The 19,150-nt window shown below is 50.7% G+C and overlaps 1 protein-coding gene across 1 annotated transcript in view; it reads left to right on the top strand.

Annotated features, from left to right (window-relative positions):
• B3GNT7 (UDP-GlcNAc:betaGal beta-1,3-N-acetylglucosaminyltransferase 7) overlaps positions 1-19,150 on the top strand; it is a 50,760-nt gene that overhangs the window by 28,154 nt on the left and 3,456 nt on the right. Inside the window, exon 4 of the mRNA XM_007943844.1 lies at positions 18,879-19,010. Coding sequence (XP_007942035.1) covers positions 18,879-19,010 — 132 coding nt within the window. The remainder of the gene's footprint in view (positions 1-18,878; positions 19,011-19,150) is intronic.

The following is a 19,150-nucleotide window of genomic DNA, read 5'->3' as shown; positions in this document are numbered from 1 at the left end:
AAGAATGCTGAAAGTACCATGAACTGCTAAAAGAACTAACAGATCTGTCCTGGAGGAGGCGCACCTGAAATCCTCCTTGGAAGCAAGAATGGCCAGACTTCGTCTCACCTATTTTGTTCATGTTGTCAGAAGGGACCATTCCTTGGAGAAGGATTTCATGCTTGGTAGGGTGGAGGGTCAACAAAAGAGGGGAAGGCCTTCAACGAGATGGATTGACACAGTGGCTGCAATGATGGGCTCAAGTATAGCAGGGATCATGGAGCTGGCGCGGAATCAGGCAGTGTTTCATTCTGCTGTGCACAGGGTCGCTATGAGTCGGAAATGACTCAACAGCACCTAACAACAACAACAACACCTTGGTCATGTTGTCAGAAGGGACCACTCTCTGGAGAAGGATATCATGCTTGGTAAATTGGAGGGTCAGCGAAAAAGGAGAAGACCTTCACTGAGATGGATTGGCACAGAGGCTGCAACGATGGGCTCAAGCATAGCCAGGATTGTGAGGATGGTGCACGGCCAGGCAATGTTTCACTCTATCGTCCATATGGTTGCTATGAGTCGGAGCTGGCTCAACGTACCTCACAACAACAACAAGTGCAAATTATGAATGATGCAGGCAACATCAAAAGAAAGTGGAAAAAAACACAGTCACTGAACAAAAAGAATTGGCCAAGATTCAACCATTTCAGGAGATACCTTACAATCAGGGCCTGATGCTATTGAAGGAAGAAGTCCAAAGCTGCATGAAGGTATTAGTGAAAAACAAGTCTCCAGGAATTGACAAAATACCAATTGTTTCAACAAACGGATGCAACCCTGGAAGCATTCATTCATCTATGGCCAACAGACTGCAAGAGATCCATATTTGTGCCCAATGCACAGAAAGGCCAAAATTATAAAACAATATCATTACTATCACAGGCAAGTAAAATTTTGCTGAAGACAATTAAAACATGGTTGCAGCAGTATATTGATGGGGGACTGCAAGAAATTCCAGCCAGATTCAGAAGAGAGCTTGGAATGAGGGCTATCATTGTTGATGTCAGATGGTTCTTGGCTGAAAACAAAGAATACCAGAAAGAAATCTACCTGTGTTTTATTTTTTATTGACTACACAAAGGCATTTGACTGTGTGGATCGTAACAAATTATGGATAATATTGAGAAGAATGGGAATTCCAGAACATTTCATTGTGTTAATGGGGAACTTGTACATAGACCAAGAAGCTGTTGTTCAGACAGAGCAAGAGGATACTGCAGTGTTTAAAATCAGGAAGGGAGTGCATCATGGTTGTGGTGGTTAAGTTTGTGTGTCACCTTGGCTGGGCCTGATTGAGTGGCTGGGCAGCTGGATGTAGTATTTCCCATGATGAGACTGTCAATCAACTCCATGGTAGAATCTACTGTCAGCAGTTGAGTAGCTGCCTTTGGGTATGTGGTCTGCTTCCTGTATATAAGGAACAGCTTTGGGAAATTCTCTAGCTTATGGCACCTTGAACCTTACATTGTTCAGCAGCCGAGTCGTTGTTCAGCAGCCTGCCATGCTCTGCCAACCTTGGGACTTTCAATGGACTTGAATGAATGGCCTGCCATATGGTTTGGTAACATCAGGACTGTGCCTTTTTACTTGTCAGTCTTGGGCTTGTCAGCCTCAGCAGCCAGCACCTGTCTGAGTGAAGAAAAGCCTCCAGCTCCAGTGGGCCGGAAGCAGGAGGCAGAGCTGAAGGCCAAGGTTGAGGGGCTTTTATCCAGCCCCTAGAGCCTGGCACTTTGAACTCGGACTTACAGTCTCCAAAGTGTAGGAGAATAAACTCCTGTCTGTTAAGGCCGTCCCATTTGTGGTATATATTCTTGCCATAATGGCACTAGGTAACCAGAACAATGGTTGTATCCTTTCCCCATACTTATTCAATCTGTATGCTGAGCAAATAATCTGAGAAGCTGAAGAAGAACACAACATCAGAATTGGCGGAAAAGTCATTAACAACCTGCAATGTGCAGATGACACAGCCTTGTTTGCTGAAAGTGAAGAGAACTTGAAGCACTTAGTGATGAAGACCACGTCAGTATGGATTACATCTCAACACAAAGAAAACAAAAAACCTCACAACTGGACCAATAGCAACATCATGATAAATGGAGAAAAGACTGAAGTTGTCAAGGATTTCATTTTACTTGGATCTATAATCAATGCCGGGAGCTCTGGTAGCATAGTGCCTAAGGCAATTGATGGCTAACCAGAAGGCTGGTGGTTCAAACCCACCAGCCACTCCTTGGAAGGAAGATGGGGCAATCTACTTCCACAGTGATACTGCCTCGGAAACCCAAGGAGGGGTCGATATGAGTCAGGTCCGACTCGATGGCACATAACAACAACAACATAATCAATGCCCATGGAAGCAGCAGTCAAGAAAAGAAACAACAGAAAGAATTTCAGTAATTATGCAACAAACTTCCTGAAATTAAAAAAAAAAAGAAAGAAAGAAAGAAATAGAAATCAAACAACGTATTGCATTGGGCAAGTCTGCTACCAAAGACCTCTATAAAGGTTCAAAAGCAAAGGTGTCACTCTGAGCACTAAGATGTGCCTGATCTGAGCCACAACATTTTCAATCCCCTCATAAGCAGGGGAAAGCTAGACAATGAATAAGGAAGAACAAAGAATTGGTGCGTTTGAGTTGTGGTGCTGGCGAAGAATATTGAATACACCAGGGACCGCCAGAAGAATGAAGAAGTTTGTCTTGGAAGAAATACTGCCAGAGTGCTCCTTAGGAGAGAGGCTGGTGAGACTTCATCTCCCATACTTTGGACATGTTATTGCAAGGGACCAGTCCCTGGAGAAGGGCATCAGGCTTGGTAGAGCGTCAGCAAAAAAGAGGAAGACCCTCAACGAGATGATTGACACAGCGGCTGCGACCATGGGCTCCCGCGCAGCAGTGATGCTGAGGATGGCCAGGACTGGGCAGTGTTTCGTTCTGCTGTAGGTGGGGTTGCTGTGGGTCAGAACCGACAGGCCAGCACTCGACACAACTTCCCTCCAGCTGTATGACTTGGGAAAGTCACTTGGCCTCTCTCAACCTCAGTTTCCTCATCATTGGTCAGGAATCAACCCAGGCCTCCTGCATGGAAGGCAGGTTCTCCTAGACACACACCCCTAGCAGCCAGGAGACCAGAAGAAGCTCAGAGGGAGTGGTTGGCGAATAATGGCCCCCAAAGTCCATGGCCTAAGCCTCCCCTCTCAAAAAAAAAAAAACAAACAAAGCAACCAACCCATGGACATCAACTCAACTCCAACTCCTAGCAACCCTGTAAGACAGAGTAGAAGTGCTCCATCGGGTTTATAAGCTGTCATCTGTCCAGAAGCAGACTGCCACATCTTCTTCCAGTGGAGCCACTGGCGGATTTGAACCACCGACATTTTGGTTAGCAACTGAGCGCTTAACCACTGAGTCACCAGGGCTCTAGTCTCTAATCCCCAGAACCTGTGAATTCTGCTTCCCAATGCCTGACCTATCTTGTTGAAGCCACTGTTCTTTTTGGCTTCTGTTAGTGCAGCTGAACATATATTCTAACTAATTCAATAATATGTGCTCATTGAAAGAGTCGGGGGAAAGATTCAGCCATAACTTCAGTTCCCCAGAACAGCAACTCTTAATCTTTTTCTCTTCACAGGTCCCCTCACCACCATGGTGTTGTTGTAGAATACAATTTTTGTACCATGATTTCCTTTTGCAGTTTTATAACTTAATTTCATAATCAGCTAGGCGCTCTGGTAGCATAGTGCCTAAGGCACTTGACTGCTAACCAGAAGGCGGGCGGTTCAAACCCACCAGCCACTCCTCGGAAGGAAGCTTGGGCAATCTACTTCCATAGTGATATCGCCTCGGAAACCCAAGGAGGGGTCGCTTTGAGTTGGGTCCGACTCAAGGGCACATAACAACAACAGCTTCCATCTATGTGGACTGTCTAAGTTTTGGGAAGTGGTGGCAACTGGTGTGTAGGTAACCCATGTACAGCGCTAGTTTGGTAAATCATTTTCGTACATTTTCTGGATGGTCACATGTGGGTAAGGTGTGGGACGGGACGTTTGGCCCAACAACTTCATCACACACACATCCAATGTTCCCATGTTCTTCATGGCAACTTTGGGTATCTCCTCAAGTTCCCAAAGGATTGCTTCTTGGAACTCGCTCTGTGGGTGCACTTGGGAATGTTGGTGTTTGAGGTGATGACGTTGGGCCCATCCAGATATTCCAGGACAATCTCTGATTGTCAGATGACTTTAACCTCGATTCCCTTTGCCATTAAATATTCACAGGGTATGGGCATCAACACCAACGCTTGGCCGCTGTGTCTTGACAGCAGATGGCCCGTCTCATCATCCTGCTTTGCAGAACCATCTAAAGCCAGGCCCCAAGGAGGCTCGGAGCAGGACAAGCCACATCCTCCCTTTCGAGCCTCACCCTGCTGCCCTCGGGGTGCTTCCACATGCAGAGGGCCTGGTCTGGCCCCTGCAGCCCCCAGTTGGTCTGGGCAAGGCTGATGCAGCCATATTTCCTCCCACCCCAAAAACCAACTCAGCCAGGAATCCTTAGGCCTAGACCCCTCTCTCCCAGCCTCTGAGCCCTTAAAGGCAGCTCAGACTCCTGTCTCCCTGCGCACAGAGCTGGGCCGGTTTATTATGACCAGCACAGCCACAGAGTGGGGGTAGGGTGGGGTGAAGCCAGACCCCAAGCCAAGGCCTGCGGCCCATACTCATTGTGTAGATATCCTGACACTTTTATTCCACATTCTGTCCTGCATGCTTTACCTTTTTTATTTTTTAATACATTTTATTGAAATATAATTTATGTACAGTGAAATACACAAAACTAAAGTGACATGGGTCAATGCCCTTTTTTTCATTTTTGCAGTGTCCCCTCCCCTTCCATCCCACCCCTGGTAACCAACAAAGAAAGTTTCCCTCCATTTATAAACCTTTCTTTGACTTTTTTTACAATAATGAACTAATACTATATTTGTCCTTCTGTGACTGACTTATTTCACTCAGCATAACGTCCTCTAAGTTCCTCCATGTGATGCAGTGCTCTGCAGAGTCTACATTGTTCTTTGGTGTTGCATAATATTCCACTGTGTGTACGTACCATACTTTGGGTATCCATTCTTCTGTTGATTTGCATGTAAGTTGTTTCCATCTTTTTGCTATTGTAAGTAGTGCTGTGATGAACATGGGTGTGCATATATCTGTTCTTGTCATGGCTCTCACTTCTTCAGGATACATACCTAGTAATGGAATTGCTGGGTCAAATGGTATTTCTAATTCCAGCTTTTTAAGGAATCACCATACTGTTTTCCACAGTGGCTGTATCATTTGACAGTCCCATTAGCAGTGTCTTAGAGTCTCAATCTCTCCACGTTCTCGCCAGCATTTGTTATTTTCTGTCTTGTTGGACTTTGACATTAGTGCTGGGGCCAGATGGGTATCTCATTGTTGTTTTGATTTGCATCTCTCTGACGGTTGATGATAGTGAGCATTTCTTCATGTATTTGCTGGCCACTTGAATATCCTCTTTGGTGAAGTGTCTGTTCATGTCTTCTGCCCGTTTTTCAACTGGATTGTTTGTCTTTTTGTTGTTGAGGTGCTGGCATTTTCTATAAATTTTAGAGATAAGTCCCTTGTCAGATACGTCATTGCCAAATATTTTTTCCCAATCTATAGGTTCTCTGTTCACTCTTTTGGAGGAGTCTTTGGAAGTACATAAAAATTTAATTTTCAGAGGGTCCCGTTCATCTAGTTTATCTTCCTCTCTCCCTCCCTCCCTCCCTCTATCTCTCTTTCTCCTTCCCTCTCTCTCTCTTTCTCTCTTTCTTCTCTCCCCCCCCCCCTTCTTTCTCTCAGCTCCCCCTCCTCTGGATATCCTGGGAGGTTAAGGCCATTTCTCACTTATCTATGAACCAGGTTTTCATCTCCCTGTGGACTCATCTCCTTTGCCCTATTTCACTCCTGGGTCTCCCAGTCTTTGCTACCTGGGTGATCTCTGAGTGTGTACGAGCCTTTTCTATCCTCTCACCAGGAACCGTCCTCCAAATCTTGATCCTCTGGGCTGCTGACCTCTCCAGGTTTAAACAGTCCACCATAGACTGTTCTCAATCACGTCACTTCTCTTGGTTCCCGGGGGCTGGCTGGATCCCCAGTGACCTCAGACCTGCAGGAAGCAGGGAGGGAAGCCTTGGGCTAGACCCTCTCATCCGGCTCAGCCAGGAAGGGGCGGAGCTGAGTCACCCAAGCCTTCTGGGAGAATTGCCTCGACCTCCAAGGCTCTGAGCCCCATGGCGGGATTCCCACTCCCTTCGCTGCCTGGACGGCGGTGGCCGGCCAGGGGAGCTGCCCACATGCTGGTGCCCATGTCCTTCCCAGCTGAGGGGCTGGCCTGTTTGTGGAGACAGTAAAGGAGCAGATAATAGAAGGGCACCAGTGCAAGTCTTTGGTCACGGCAGACAAAAAACACTAATGGAAAGTTATTGGCTCACGTAACCAAACCAGGGCCTTGGTTGTGCCTTTCCTGGGGCTGTCATAACCGATCACCACAAACTTAGCAGCTTTAAACAACACACATTTCACATCTCACAGCTCTGTAAGTCCAAGCTGGCCCAGCTGCCTTCTCTGCTCTGGGTTCTACAAGGTCAGAATCAAGGTGTCAGCCAGCTGGGAGGCTTTGCAAGAATCTGTTCCAAGCTCTTTCGGGTGTTGGCAGCGTCCAGATGCTTGGAGTTGTAGGAGCGAGGTCTCATTTCCTTTCTGGCTCCCGGTGGCGTCTCCTGGTGCTTGTACCAGAGTCTCTGTCTCCAGAGCCAATTCAGACACATACGATCGTTATCCTTGGAACATCTCTGACTTTCTCTTCTTCTGGTTTCACTGAGAGAAAGTTTTCTACCTTGAAGGGCTCATTGGGGATCAGATTCCTTTTAAGGGATTAGTCTGGGCCCACTGGGATAAACCAGATTCAAAACCAGTTGCCCTCAAGTCAGTTCCAACTCATGGCGACCCCATGTGCGTCGGAGTAGAATTGCGCCCCCCCCCCAGAGTTCTCAGTCCGATTTTCCGGTAGACTGCCAGGTCTTTCTTCACAGGCACCTCAGTGCCATTTTGAATTGCACCAGCTAGGGACTCCAATCCAGAATAATCTCCCTCTTTTAAGGTTCATGACCTTACGGACATCTGCAAAGCCCCTTTAGCTGTGTAAGGGAATATATTCAGAGGTTCCTGGGACTAGATCCTGACATTGTTGGGGGTCCCTTATTCTGCCAAACAACCGCAGGGCCCTGGCACTATTTCTTCACTTTTATCTGCATGTTGGCTTTTATTCCCTCCCGTTGCAGAGTGAAAGGGGACGAGGTACATGTGACAGGACAGTCCCCAATGTGTGCAGAGTCACACCGTCCAAAGCTGCACATCAGAGAGAAAGAGAGCCACCTCCCTTCCCCTGGTTTTTTTAAAACCCCAGGGAAGAACTTGATGGGCCAGCTCAAGACACAGGACCACCCCTGGGACCAAGCATGTTGTCAGCCAGGAGGGGGAGTGGCCTGCAGAGAGCCCACCCTGGGACCAGAGGGATGAGGTCTATCATCAAAAGGAGACGGTGCGACTGGTACACCATCCGATCTGCAGCCTATACAACTATGAGACCAGAAGAACTAGATGGTGCCCAGCTACCACTGCCATCCACTTGGAAGGGATGTAGGAGATCCTGCATAAAGAGGGAGAACAATGTGGTACAAAACTCAAAAGCATTTGGAGGCAAAAAAAAAAAAGAAGGTGGGGACCAGGTTTGCTGGTCCAATAGAGCCTGGTATAACCACTGAGACTATGGCCCCTAGCTGCCCTTCAGGTCTGGAATTGAACCCACAACTGTGGTTTCCAGCCAAACAAAGTACAGACATGTGAGTTAAACATTTACCTCAAGTAGACACACGCCCTGGAGAGAACAATCATGGGAGAAGGAAGGGCTGCTTATGCACAGGGAGATAGCTCAGGGTGCAGAAGAGTATGAAGGGATGGACACTGGGAGGAGGTAACTATGGGGAGGAAGTGGGAGGGGAGCTGCTGCATTGTAAATTTTGGTCAATGACATGAGACAAAGTATATGTGAACTGCTGTATGAAAAGTGAATTTACTCTGTAAATCTTCACCCAAATCCTAATAAAAAAAAAAAAAAAAGGAGACGGTGCTGGGTACAAAACCAAGAACTGATTTGGGGTCACCGTCACATGGTGCCTGGCACAGCAGCCTCATTCAAGCTTCACCGCAGCCCCACTTTGCAGCTGGCTGACCTGCCCAAGTATCCATTTCCTCCTCCATAACATGGGTTAATGATGACCCCAACCTGGCAGTGGGGAAACAGGAGGGTACATGGAAGAGGGGTCTTTGTACCTATGAGGAGGGCCCTAGCCAGAGCCTGGCAAGGACAGCAGGGGCTTCTGGGGCTGTGGTGGGGACGCTGCTGCCCTCTGCCCTGGGTGCAAGCTGTGGTTCTCCAGCCCACCCCTCAGAGGACTCGTGCCTCTGGATGGCTGCGTCCCAGGCAGACGGACATCTGGGACAACAGTGGGAGCAGGGGCTGCCCAGAATGCACCTGGCCAGGCTCTGGTCCATGAAAAGGGGACCATTCAGGCTGGCTTGGATGGCAGCCGGGTGACGAGAGACAGGGAGCCTGTGCTCTCTGTCTGCCCCCCACCCCCACCTCCAGAGAGGCCTCAGCTCAGGGCTGAGCTGCCAGGGTGGGGAGGGAAGGCGCCGGGGAGGGAAGACTGAGCTAGTGTTTGAGGCGGAGGGGCTGAAAGGAGGCTGTGTGTCATGGCCGGGGTGTGAGTCACAGTGGCCTGGGGGGAGGGCCAGCCTGGGCCCCCTGTCCCGGACCAGGGGCAGCAATTCCCATATGTGTGAATGTGTGAGTTTGAACGTGTGCACTGGAAGCTGGCAAGGACATTGCAAATCTGCCTGTACCACCCCTGGCTCCTGGGGCGGGGGGTCACACCCTGGCACCCCTGAATGTGACTGTGGCTGTCCCTCCTCCCTGCCAGGGTCTCCTCCAGGTGTCCCATGCTGGCAATTCAGTCCCTTGTCCATTCCACAAGTGGGTGGGTGTTGGGGCCTCCCCTCCTCCAGTGCTGTCTGCTCTGGGCGGTGCCCCTTGTGGTGGGACAGGAGGAGGAGGGACAGACAGACCGCTTATGCGGGCAATGCCAGCTGGCCAACGGAGGGAGCATTTTTGCCAGAGCAGGAGGGGGTTCAGGGGAAGGACATGTGAGGTGGGTTTTGACAGATGAGCAAGGGGCCCACTCAATTCAGAAGGAGGAAGGGTATTTTGGCAGAAAAAGAGGGGGTCTTGGGGGATGGGAGAAGGCCAAGTTGCAGGAATAGGAGTTTGGGGGCAGATATGGGGTGTTCAGGGCCTGTGGGCAATGCTTGGAGGCTCCTGGAGGTGGGGAAGGGCATAGCTTTAAGGACCAGGGGATGGATCAAAAGATGCTGTTCACAGATTGTGTATGGGTTGGCCTGGTCCTGAGCCTGTTCACAAGGGCCTGCCAGGCAGGGTTTCACAGGTAGCAGACGAGCTGGTGAGAAGAAGGCCATGGGCATGTGTGTGTGGAAGGTGTGTGTCTCTGGCTGTGCATGTTAGTATCCGTGTGTGTGTTTGTATGTGTCTCTGGGGGGACAGTGTATGAGTGTGTGTTCCTCTCCGAGTGTGTGTATGAGTGTGTTTCTGTATAGATGAGTGGCACCTCTGTGTCTTTCTCTGGGTGTGAATTTCTGAACTTGTGTACCCCTGTGTGTGTGTCTGCATGTCTCTCTGAATGAGTATGTTTGTGTGTGTGTGTGTCTGGGTCTCTGTTGGATGTAAGCCTGTGTGGGTGTGGGTCTGGGTCTGGATGTGAGTGTGCCTTTGTCTCTCTCTCTCTCTCTCTGCATGTGTGTGTGAGTCTGTGAATGTGCCGTGTGAGGGTGTCCATCCACACCCATGCTCAGCAGGACTTGGGTGCCGCCCAGCTGGCTTGTGTCCAGGGCCGCTCTTGGGAAGTGCTGACTGGCGTTCCTTCAGGGCCCTCTCCACTTGCCTCTGCAGAGGAAACCAGCCCTTGCTCCTGGGCCCTCTTTGGACACCAGCCTCTCGCTGGGGCTGCCCAGATCCACCCTGCCTGACACTGCCACACCTACCAAACCATGGGTGGTCTTGGCTGCCCCTAGACCAGCTGCTGGAGGCCCAGGCACAGGACAAGGGTCAGGGAGCTGCCCAGACCCAGAGGGATCTGTGTCTGCCCTCCGCCGGCCAGCCTGGGGACTCCTTCCCACCCAGGAGTGGCTTGTCAAGAAGCCTGTGGAAACGTTTCTCCCAAAGCCACCAGCCTGCCCTTCTTCCTTCTGGGATGCTGAACCTGACCTTTGTTTTGGAGGATGATCTGAGAGTCCAAAGGTTCTTGACATGAGGAGCATCAGCCTGGGCACTCTCTCTGGCTGCTCTGTGGGGACCTCCAGACTGGGGCCCTCAGTTCCTGCCTTTGTCTGATAATAGCCGCATCATTTGAGGGAACCGCCCCCTGTTCCTGTGAGGATACTATTCCCAAGGACCTGCCTCAACCCCTGCAGGGGACATATGACCTGGGCCTGGCCAATCATGATACCCCAGTCCCCCTTGCGATGATCATTGGCCCAGCTCTGACACATGACTGAAGTTACACCAATCAGAACCTTTCCCTGGGACTTTACATACCTAGATTTTTGTCTTGCTTTGTTTTCAGTTGCCCTTGAGTTAATTCTGACCCCACGTGTATCAGAGCAGAACTGAGCTCCACGGGGTCTCCAGTGGCTGGTTGTTCAGAAGGAGATCACCAGGCCTTTCCTCTGAGCTGCCTCTGGGTGGACTCTAGCCGCCAGCCTTTAGGGTAGCAGCTGAGCCTCTTACCCATTTGCACCACCCAGCAACTCTATGCACAGCCTGGGAAAGAGAAAACCACTCTTTCCTCTGGGGTCCCCAAGATGGGATGAGAAATGTCTCAGGCTGTCTGTAACTCTGCCTCCTTCCCACCCTTTATGGAAGAAGGCTATGGATGGCCAGAGGCTTGTGGAGAAAGAAAGAGAGGGATTCCCAGCTATAGAAGGTCTAGTGGTGTAATGCCTAAGGCACTTGATTGCTAACCAGAAGGCTGGGGGTTCAAACCCACCAGCCACCCCTCTGAAGGACGGTTGGGCAATCTACTTCAGTAGTGATACCACCTCTGAAACCCAAGGAGGGGGTCGCTATGAGTCAGATCTACCCATAGGAGCTAATGAATCCCTTTGCTTGAGCTATTTTGAGTTGAATTTGTCACCTGAAGCCAGAGGAGTTCTGGGTAATACCTGGCCCAGGCCATTGGCCTGGGTCTCCAGGATGCACCAGTGGCCCTGAACACCCCTCACTGTCCCTCTCGGGCTACCTCAGATCTGCACAGGTCCTGTGCCCCCATTTTCACTCTTCCCATGCTCCTAAACCTACTGTTTCTCAGCTACCATCTACTTCAGTGGGAAACTGAACTCCTTCAACTCTCCCCCACTCTGCTCCCAATTTCCTCTGCAGATGATATTAAGGGTTGAATTGTGTCCCCAAAAATGTTGTGCTGAAGCACTAACCCCAAGTACCTGTGAATGTGAGCTTATTTGAATACAGGGTCTTTGTTGTTGTTGTTGTCATGGTTGTTGTTGTCAGGTGCTGTGGAGTTGATTCCAACTCATAGCAACCCCGTGTACCACAGAAGAAAACACTGCCCGGTCCTGTGTCATCCTCACAATCATTGCTATGTTTGAGCCCATTGTTGCAGCCACTGTGTCAATCTGTCTCATTGATGGTCTTCTTTTTCTCTGACCCTCTACTCTACCAAGCATGATGTCCTTCTCTGGGGACTGGTCCCTCTTGATAACATGTCCAAAGGACACGAGACAAAGTCTCACCATCCTCACTTCTAAGGAGCATTCCGGCTGTACTTCTTCCAAGACAGATTTCCTTGTTCTTCAGGCAGTCCCTGGTATATTCAATATTCTTCACCAACACCATAATTCTAATGCATCATTTCCTCTTCAATCTTCCTTATTCATTGTCCAGGTTTTGCACACAGATGAGGCAACTGAAAAGACCATGCTTTGGGCCAGGTGCACTTTACTTCTCAAAGTGAAATCTTTGCTTTTTAATTCTTTAAAGAGGTCTTTTGCAGGAGATTTGGTCAACGCAATACATCCTTTGATTTCCCGACTGCTGTTTCCATGGGCATTGATGATGGACCCAAGTAAAATGAAATCCTTGACATTTCAATATTTTCTCCAATGACCATGATGTTGCTTATTGGTCCAGTTGTGACGACGATTGTTTTCTTTATGTTGAGGCGTAATCCATACTGAAGGCTGTAGTCTTTGATCTTTTACATTTTACAGATGTAAATAATTTGAAATGAGGTCATGCTGGATTGAAGGGACCCTAAATCCAATATGATTAGTGTCCTTATAAGGACAGGGAAATTTAGAGACAGACCCATAGAGGCAGCCACACCATGTGAAGAGGGAAGCTGAGGCTGGAATGATGTGCCCATAAGCGAAGGGATGCCGGGGTGCACTGACAGCCACCAGAAGCTAGGAGAGAGGCATAGAACCAATTCTCCCCTAGAATTTTCAGGGGGAATATGGCCCTGCTGACACCTTAAATTTGCACTTCTAGCCCCAACACTTGGAGAGAATAAATTTCTGTTGTTTTAAGCCACCCAGTTCACACTGACTTGTCACAGCAGCTCCAGGAAATCAAAACAACTGCCTCCCCATTCTCTCTTCCTTCTCCCACATCTTTCGTGAAGAAGTGTCCCCCTCTGGCCCTCTCCCAAGGGTGGCTGAGAAAGCTGGAACTGGAGAGCTCAAAGGCAGTGGTTCCCAAGCTTGCCTGCACATCACAATCATTAGGAAAACCTCAGAAAAATACAAATGCCCGGGTCACATCCCAGACCTAGTGAATCAGGTTTTCTGCAGGTGAAGCCCTGGAATCAGTATTTGAAAACGTCTTCCTTGGTCACGGCACTCCTATCTGCCTGGCGGTGAGCCTTGACTTCATCTGGATTTGGCCTAGAAGGGCCCCGGGGGCCCCTGCAGCAGGCTGCTGCCCCACATTGCTTGCATGAGAACCCTGCAAGGAACCCCTTGTCAACATCTCCATTCCCCGCTCAAGCCCTTGAGAGGGGGGCTTCCTTCTCGTTGGCTCTTCCCTGGCACAAGGGGATTTGCAAGATTCCAGATGAGACCCCCAGGTTTCAAGACACTGCCCTCCCCATTGTACCAAATGTGAGTGATCAACATAGTGGCATTGAGGAAGAGGAAGACATAAACAGGTACATGGGAGGTACAGGCAACAAAGATGAACCTTTTTGCACATACAGTACTGTGTTGTCAGTGATGGCAAGCCATTGATCTACAGGTGGATAGACGGGTGGACAGGCTAAGCGATCAGGTACGCCTAGGCAGGAGGAAGTGTCACATGACCATGTATAGGGGGCTGGCAGACGATGTTTCCACACACACATTTGTATGTGCTATACGAATGGCCAGGTGTATAGTAAAGTTGACAAGGGGCATGGTTGTGGTGGTTTCTTGGCCACAGCCAGCCACCCAGAGGGATCGAGTAGCTGGTTCTGTGGGCTTGGGACCATGGTGGCGAGGGACATCAGGCTCATTGGACATAAACCAAAAAACATACTCACAGCCATCAAGTCGAATCCGACTCACAGCAACCCCTCCTTAGGTGTCCAAGGTAGTATCTCTAAGGAAGGAGATTCCCTAGTCTTCCTTCCAAGGAGTGGCTGGTAGGTTTGAACCACCAGCCTTCTGGTTAGCAGTCAAAATGCCTTATGCACTACGCCACCAGAGCTTCCTTCAATTGACATAACACTACACAAAACTATTGTTCCACATCCTGCTTTTGTGAATAGCAACTAGGGTCTTAAAAGCTTGCAAGCGGCCATCTAGATACAACGATAGTCTCTCCTCATCCAGAACAAAGAAGAATGAAGAAAACCAATGACACATGGAAACAATCAGTCCAGAGGACTAATAGACCATGCGATTCTCAGCCTATATGACCATGAGACCAGAAGAACTAGATGGTGCCCGGTTATCACTGTCAACCACTCAGAGGCAGATTGGTGCAAGAGATCCGGAACAGAGTGGGAGAACAGTGTGGAACAAAACTTAAAATCATTAAAGAAAGAGCATGTTTACTAGTCTGATGATACCTGAGGAGACCCCTGAGACTATGGCCTCTAGTTATCCTTGAGGTCTGGAATTGAACTCACTCGTGTGGCTTCCAGCCAAACAACAGACAGGCATGTGAACATTTATATCAGGTAGATACACTCCTTGCAGCAGCGATCAATCCTGGGAGAACACAGGGCAGTGTTTGCACAGGGAGACGGCTGGGGGTGGGGCGGGAGTGCATGGGAGGGAAGGACACAGGGAAGAGGGGACTACAGGGAGGAAGTGGGAAGACAGCTGTTACATTGAGGGCAATCACAAGTCAATGTTACGAGACAAAATGTGTATGAAGTGCTGTGTGGAAAATGAATGTGCTCTGTAAACTTCCACCCAAATAACAATAAAAATTAAAAAAAAAAAAGAAGAAGAAGAAGAAGACGATGACCAAATAACAACAAAAGAACTACATGGACACAGAGACAGCATGACATTATGTGTGTTCTGTTTCAATGACCTGTTGACATGCATGCTTCCTGATACCAGAACCATGCCTCAATTCAGCCTTGCATCCCCACAGCTCAGGCTAGTACCTGGCGCTTATGAGATGCTCAGCATTTGTGGAATCAATGACCAAACAAATGAATAAAAATAAACATAGCTACCACTATTACAAACAAACAACACTGCCCTCCCTGTCCCCCCAGTCCCCTCCCGCCCCACCCCACTTCTCTGCCAGCTCTTCTTTCTTCCCACTCCTTAAGTGGTGAGCCATTGCCCCAGAAACATGGTCTTCCTTCACTTTTCCTTTCTTGCCATGAATGCAGATCCTGCCCAAGAGGTAAAGTAAGGGGGAGCAGACAAATGTGTTTGTCTCATTTGTGCCTGGCCTAAAGGGTGCACCCCTTGACTGGCCACTTTGGGGTCCTTCCAGGCCCATCCAGGCTGTTCCCAGGGTGGGTCTGGTTGTCTGTGGTGGCTATCAGCAGCCTCCAGTAACCAGAGGATGAGAGATGGGTCACTCCCACACCTCCTCACATTTGTGAGTTACAAGGAAATCAAGCCTCAGACCAAATGCTACCCCACCATCAAAGCCTATGAGCAAGAAACGGAAACAGACACTCTGCCCACTTCTGCAGGCCTGGCAGGCCCCACTCTGCCCTTTTACAGGAAAGCTTCTCTCTAGGGCAAAGTCGAGGACAAATGGGTTGGCTAACCTTCCGTGAGGTCGTTATGTGGGGGACCCAGGACCAATTAGAGAAAGGAAAGTTCTAGACCCAGGGCACTGCTCCACGAATTGTCATCCTCACGCAGACGCAGCAGAGGGGTTTGAGCAATATTCTGACACTCCAGGGGCAGGAGCTCATTAACAGGCCCCCTGCTGTGAGCACCAGCAGTGTGGACTTAGAAACACACCTGAAATCAAGTCGCCAGCCTCTGAAGCATCCCCTTGATCCGAATGACACAGTCAGAGCCACCCGAGCACCCGGCTCTGCCAAGCACAGCCTGGGGACTCTTCAAGGTGCCGGGGTTCCTCACACCCTGTTTTCAGTTCTTTCAGGCCTAAGGCAGCCTCCACCTCATCCTGCCCAGGCCTGACCAACCCTCCCAGTGCTGTGGCCAAGTCAACCAGCAGGACCTGGAGGGGGTGGGGGGGTGAGGGATAAAGGAAAGTGGGGGGGGGGAGAGATGGGGAGGAGGAGAGGGTGGAGCGGAGGAGGGAGAGGTGGGAGGAGGAGGGGGAGGGAGAGATGGGAGGAAGAGGGAGAAGTTAGTGCCAGGAAGGGTGTGGGGAGGGGGGAGACCAGGGGAGTGGGGAACTTCTTAGGGTTCTGCCACATCCAAGCTCCCATCTAAGCAGCATTTCTCAGTTAGGGGAGCACAAAGTGACCCCGATTCCCACTTCCAGCCACTGCCTGAGACTTCTGTTGCCTAGCCCACAGGCTCCTACCCTCCTACCCTTCCTCCAGGGCTCTACCTGAAGCTAGGACAGGGATGAGGGGTTGAGGGGGGAGGACAGCAGAGCCCCACCCTCTCCTGGGCTGGCTGACTGGTCTCCCTCCTTGGGGACCTGGGGAGAGGCAGTTGTGCCCTGAGGGACCAAACAGGTGGAGTGGGCCAGACTGGTCAGACCACTCCCTGGCAGGGATGAGAGCTGAAGGCGACCAAGCCAGGCGGGCCTCCCACACCCGACCCCATCAGGATGCAACACTCTAATTGTCATTTATTTCCTCATCCGACCCCATCAGGGTGCAAGAATTTAATTGTCATTTATTTCCTTATTCTGAGTTGGACCTAACCACAGATACACAGATACCTCACCACAAACTGTTTATCTCCACTGACCAAGATGCTCCTGACAAACGAACGAATATTGTCTGTACTCCCTCACTCTACCCCCTGAACCGAGGGGGTTCTAGGGCCTGTGGGTTGGGCCAAATATTACCAGCAGCCATAAGTCATGGCGCTCATCACCTCACTACGTGGGACAAGCTGCCCTGCTTGTTGCACCCTGTGGTGGCAGGAAACTGAGGTCTCAGGGGATCCGCCACCTGCCCCTAGTGACAGCCAGGAAGTACAGTGCCCTGACCCAACCCTGGCCATCTAGTCCCCAAGCCCAGACTCAAAAGCCCTTCTCAGGGGACAGCTGTGCGTCTGCCCCTAACCAGGCACTTGAGGAGACCCCACGGCATCAGAGTAAGAGGGCAGGGGGGCTGTTCTCAGCAGGCACCTTGTGTAGGTGTAGGGGGGGCCCAGGGCGGCCCTCCACCTCCTTCATCCTTCTCTGAGGTGAGGAGAACACAGAAGCCTGGGCAGTGGAATGAAGTGTTTAGTTGGGACTCTGTGGCGTCAGGTGCCAGGGCCAAGCTGGGAAGCGGGCTGGGGGTGGGGCAGCAGGTGGTGAGGACCCTCGCAGCGGGAAGCCGGGCCAGTCGGAATTTGGGCTGCAGCTCAGCCTTCCTCCTGCTCTCTGCTCCAGTGGGGCCTCACTCGCCAGCTAGCCCCAAGGCTTCCATCTGGGAGTCTGCCTGGAAGTCTCTTCACATTCCCCATCAGTGCACAGTCCTCTAGAACATTCCCATTTTCCTTCTCCCTCCAAAAGCCCTTTGGATCTCGAGGAAGGGGCCTGGGACCCAGCTTGGCTAAAGCACCCTGGACCCTTTCAAGGCTTTACACCACCTGTTCTGATGGCACCTGGGGACCTCCCAGCCTCCACACGTCACTGGGAGAAGGGCTTGAGGAAGGGCTCAGGGCTGGCCTCAGGAGTTAGGCAGGCCTCTGGGTTTTTTAACTACTGGACCCCACCCCATGGACTTTCCTCTCTCTGCACCTCCATTTCCTCCGTCTGTAAACTGCGAATAGTGATACAGGTAGTCCTTGACATGACAGGGTTCTGTTCCGATGACCAGCTGGTAACTCAGATACCTCTTTTTTTTCCTTCAGTTTTCATTATCGTTGCCTTTTATTATCAATGTCTATAAATGCTGCCTGTGAACATCTGAGAACGTCCCAGTGAACATCTGAGAATGACAACAAATTACAAGCTCAGCATGCATGTAGTATATATTAGTAACAATAAGATGTAAAATAAATAAATAAAAACACGGTCCCTAAGTGCGGTAACTCAAATACTCACACATCAGGGACTACCTGTCATAGCACACGAATTGAGTGAGTTATTCACGAACGGTGCTTGGCACACAGCAACCACCTGCACGTTGCTGTTGTGGTTAGGTGCCGTGGAGTCAACTCTGACGCTTAGCAACAGAACGAAATGCTGCCCGATCCTCCGCCATCCTCAGTATCTTGGCTACTCCTGAGCCCATCACTGCAGCCACAGTGTCAACAGTTGAGGGTCCCCCCTTTTTTCACTGACCCTCCACTTGACCAAGCATGATATCCATCCCCAGGAACTGGTCCCTTCTGACAACATGACCAAAGTAGGTGAGACAAGTCTGGCCATTCTAGCTTCCAATGCACACTCTGGCTGTACTTTTTCTAAGACAGACTGGTTCATTCTTCCAGCAGCCTGTGATATTTTCAGTATTTTTCGCCACCACCACAGTTAACTTGCACATTAGTCATTATTTATGGGACCTCAAAATGCCTTCCACTTCAATTCTATGGGCATGTCTGAGGCCCTACTGTATATCAGCACTGTGACCCCAACAGGACAAGACTAGAAGGGACACTTGCATGTCAGCAGGATGGAGGATTCTCCAGGACACCTGGTTAGGAACCTAGGTCACCCAGAGCCTCCAGCCCCAAGAATGCCCCTTCCACGTCTGATTGTCTACCTACAGTCCGGTCTCTCAGAACAGCTGGGCCTGGCACACACAAGCAGATTAAGGAACTGGGGATAGAAAGGGTTTTGAGTGAAATATTTGCTGGTAGATGAAAAGAGAGGTTGGTCAGGGCGTCAGGTGTGCACCCAAAAGCCTCAGGCTTGGCCAGCCTACCGGCTTTCCGTTGGTGAGAAACCCCAGAGATGAGGAGGGACTCCGGGTTAGGGGGCCTCTGGGGGGCACAGAGGAGGTTGGGGAGTGGGTGTCAGCCCCAGTTCCCGTCGATGGGGCCCCAGTGAAGTGAGCTTGTCACCCTGTCGACTTCTGCACCCCCTCCAGGAACAGTCCGAGTGGGACCGGAAGGGGATGGGGGTCCTCAGGGCGCCCGGGAGCGGCCACCTCGCGCCGTGGCTGGGAAGGGCCAGAGACCCGGGAGAGGCTCCCCTTGGCGGTCGCCCTCCAGGAGCCGAGGTACCGACTCAGCCACTCGCTGTCTGCCCGGGCGAGCTGGGGCGGCTCCGCGAGCCTCCCGAGCCTCGGGCTCCGCCTCGGAGAAATGGGGGCAGCGGGGCGGCGGGCCAGGGCGCGAAGGGGTTAACGCACCTGGGCGC

This window comes from Orycteropus afer, unplaced genomic scaffold (assembly GCF_000298275.1).
Source record: "Orycteropus afer afer isolate SDZICR_OR568_19922 unplaced genomic scaffold, OryAfe1.0 scaffold00006, whole genome shotgun sequence".
NCBI lineage: Eukaryota > Metazoa > Chordata > Mammalia > Tubulidentata > Orycteropodidae > Orycteropus > Orycteropus afer.
This window is presented reverse-complemented; position numbering and strand designations above follow the sequence as displayed.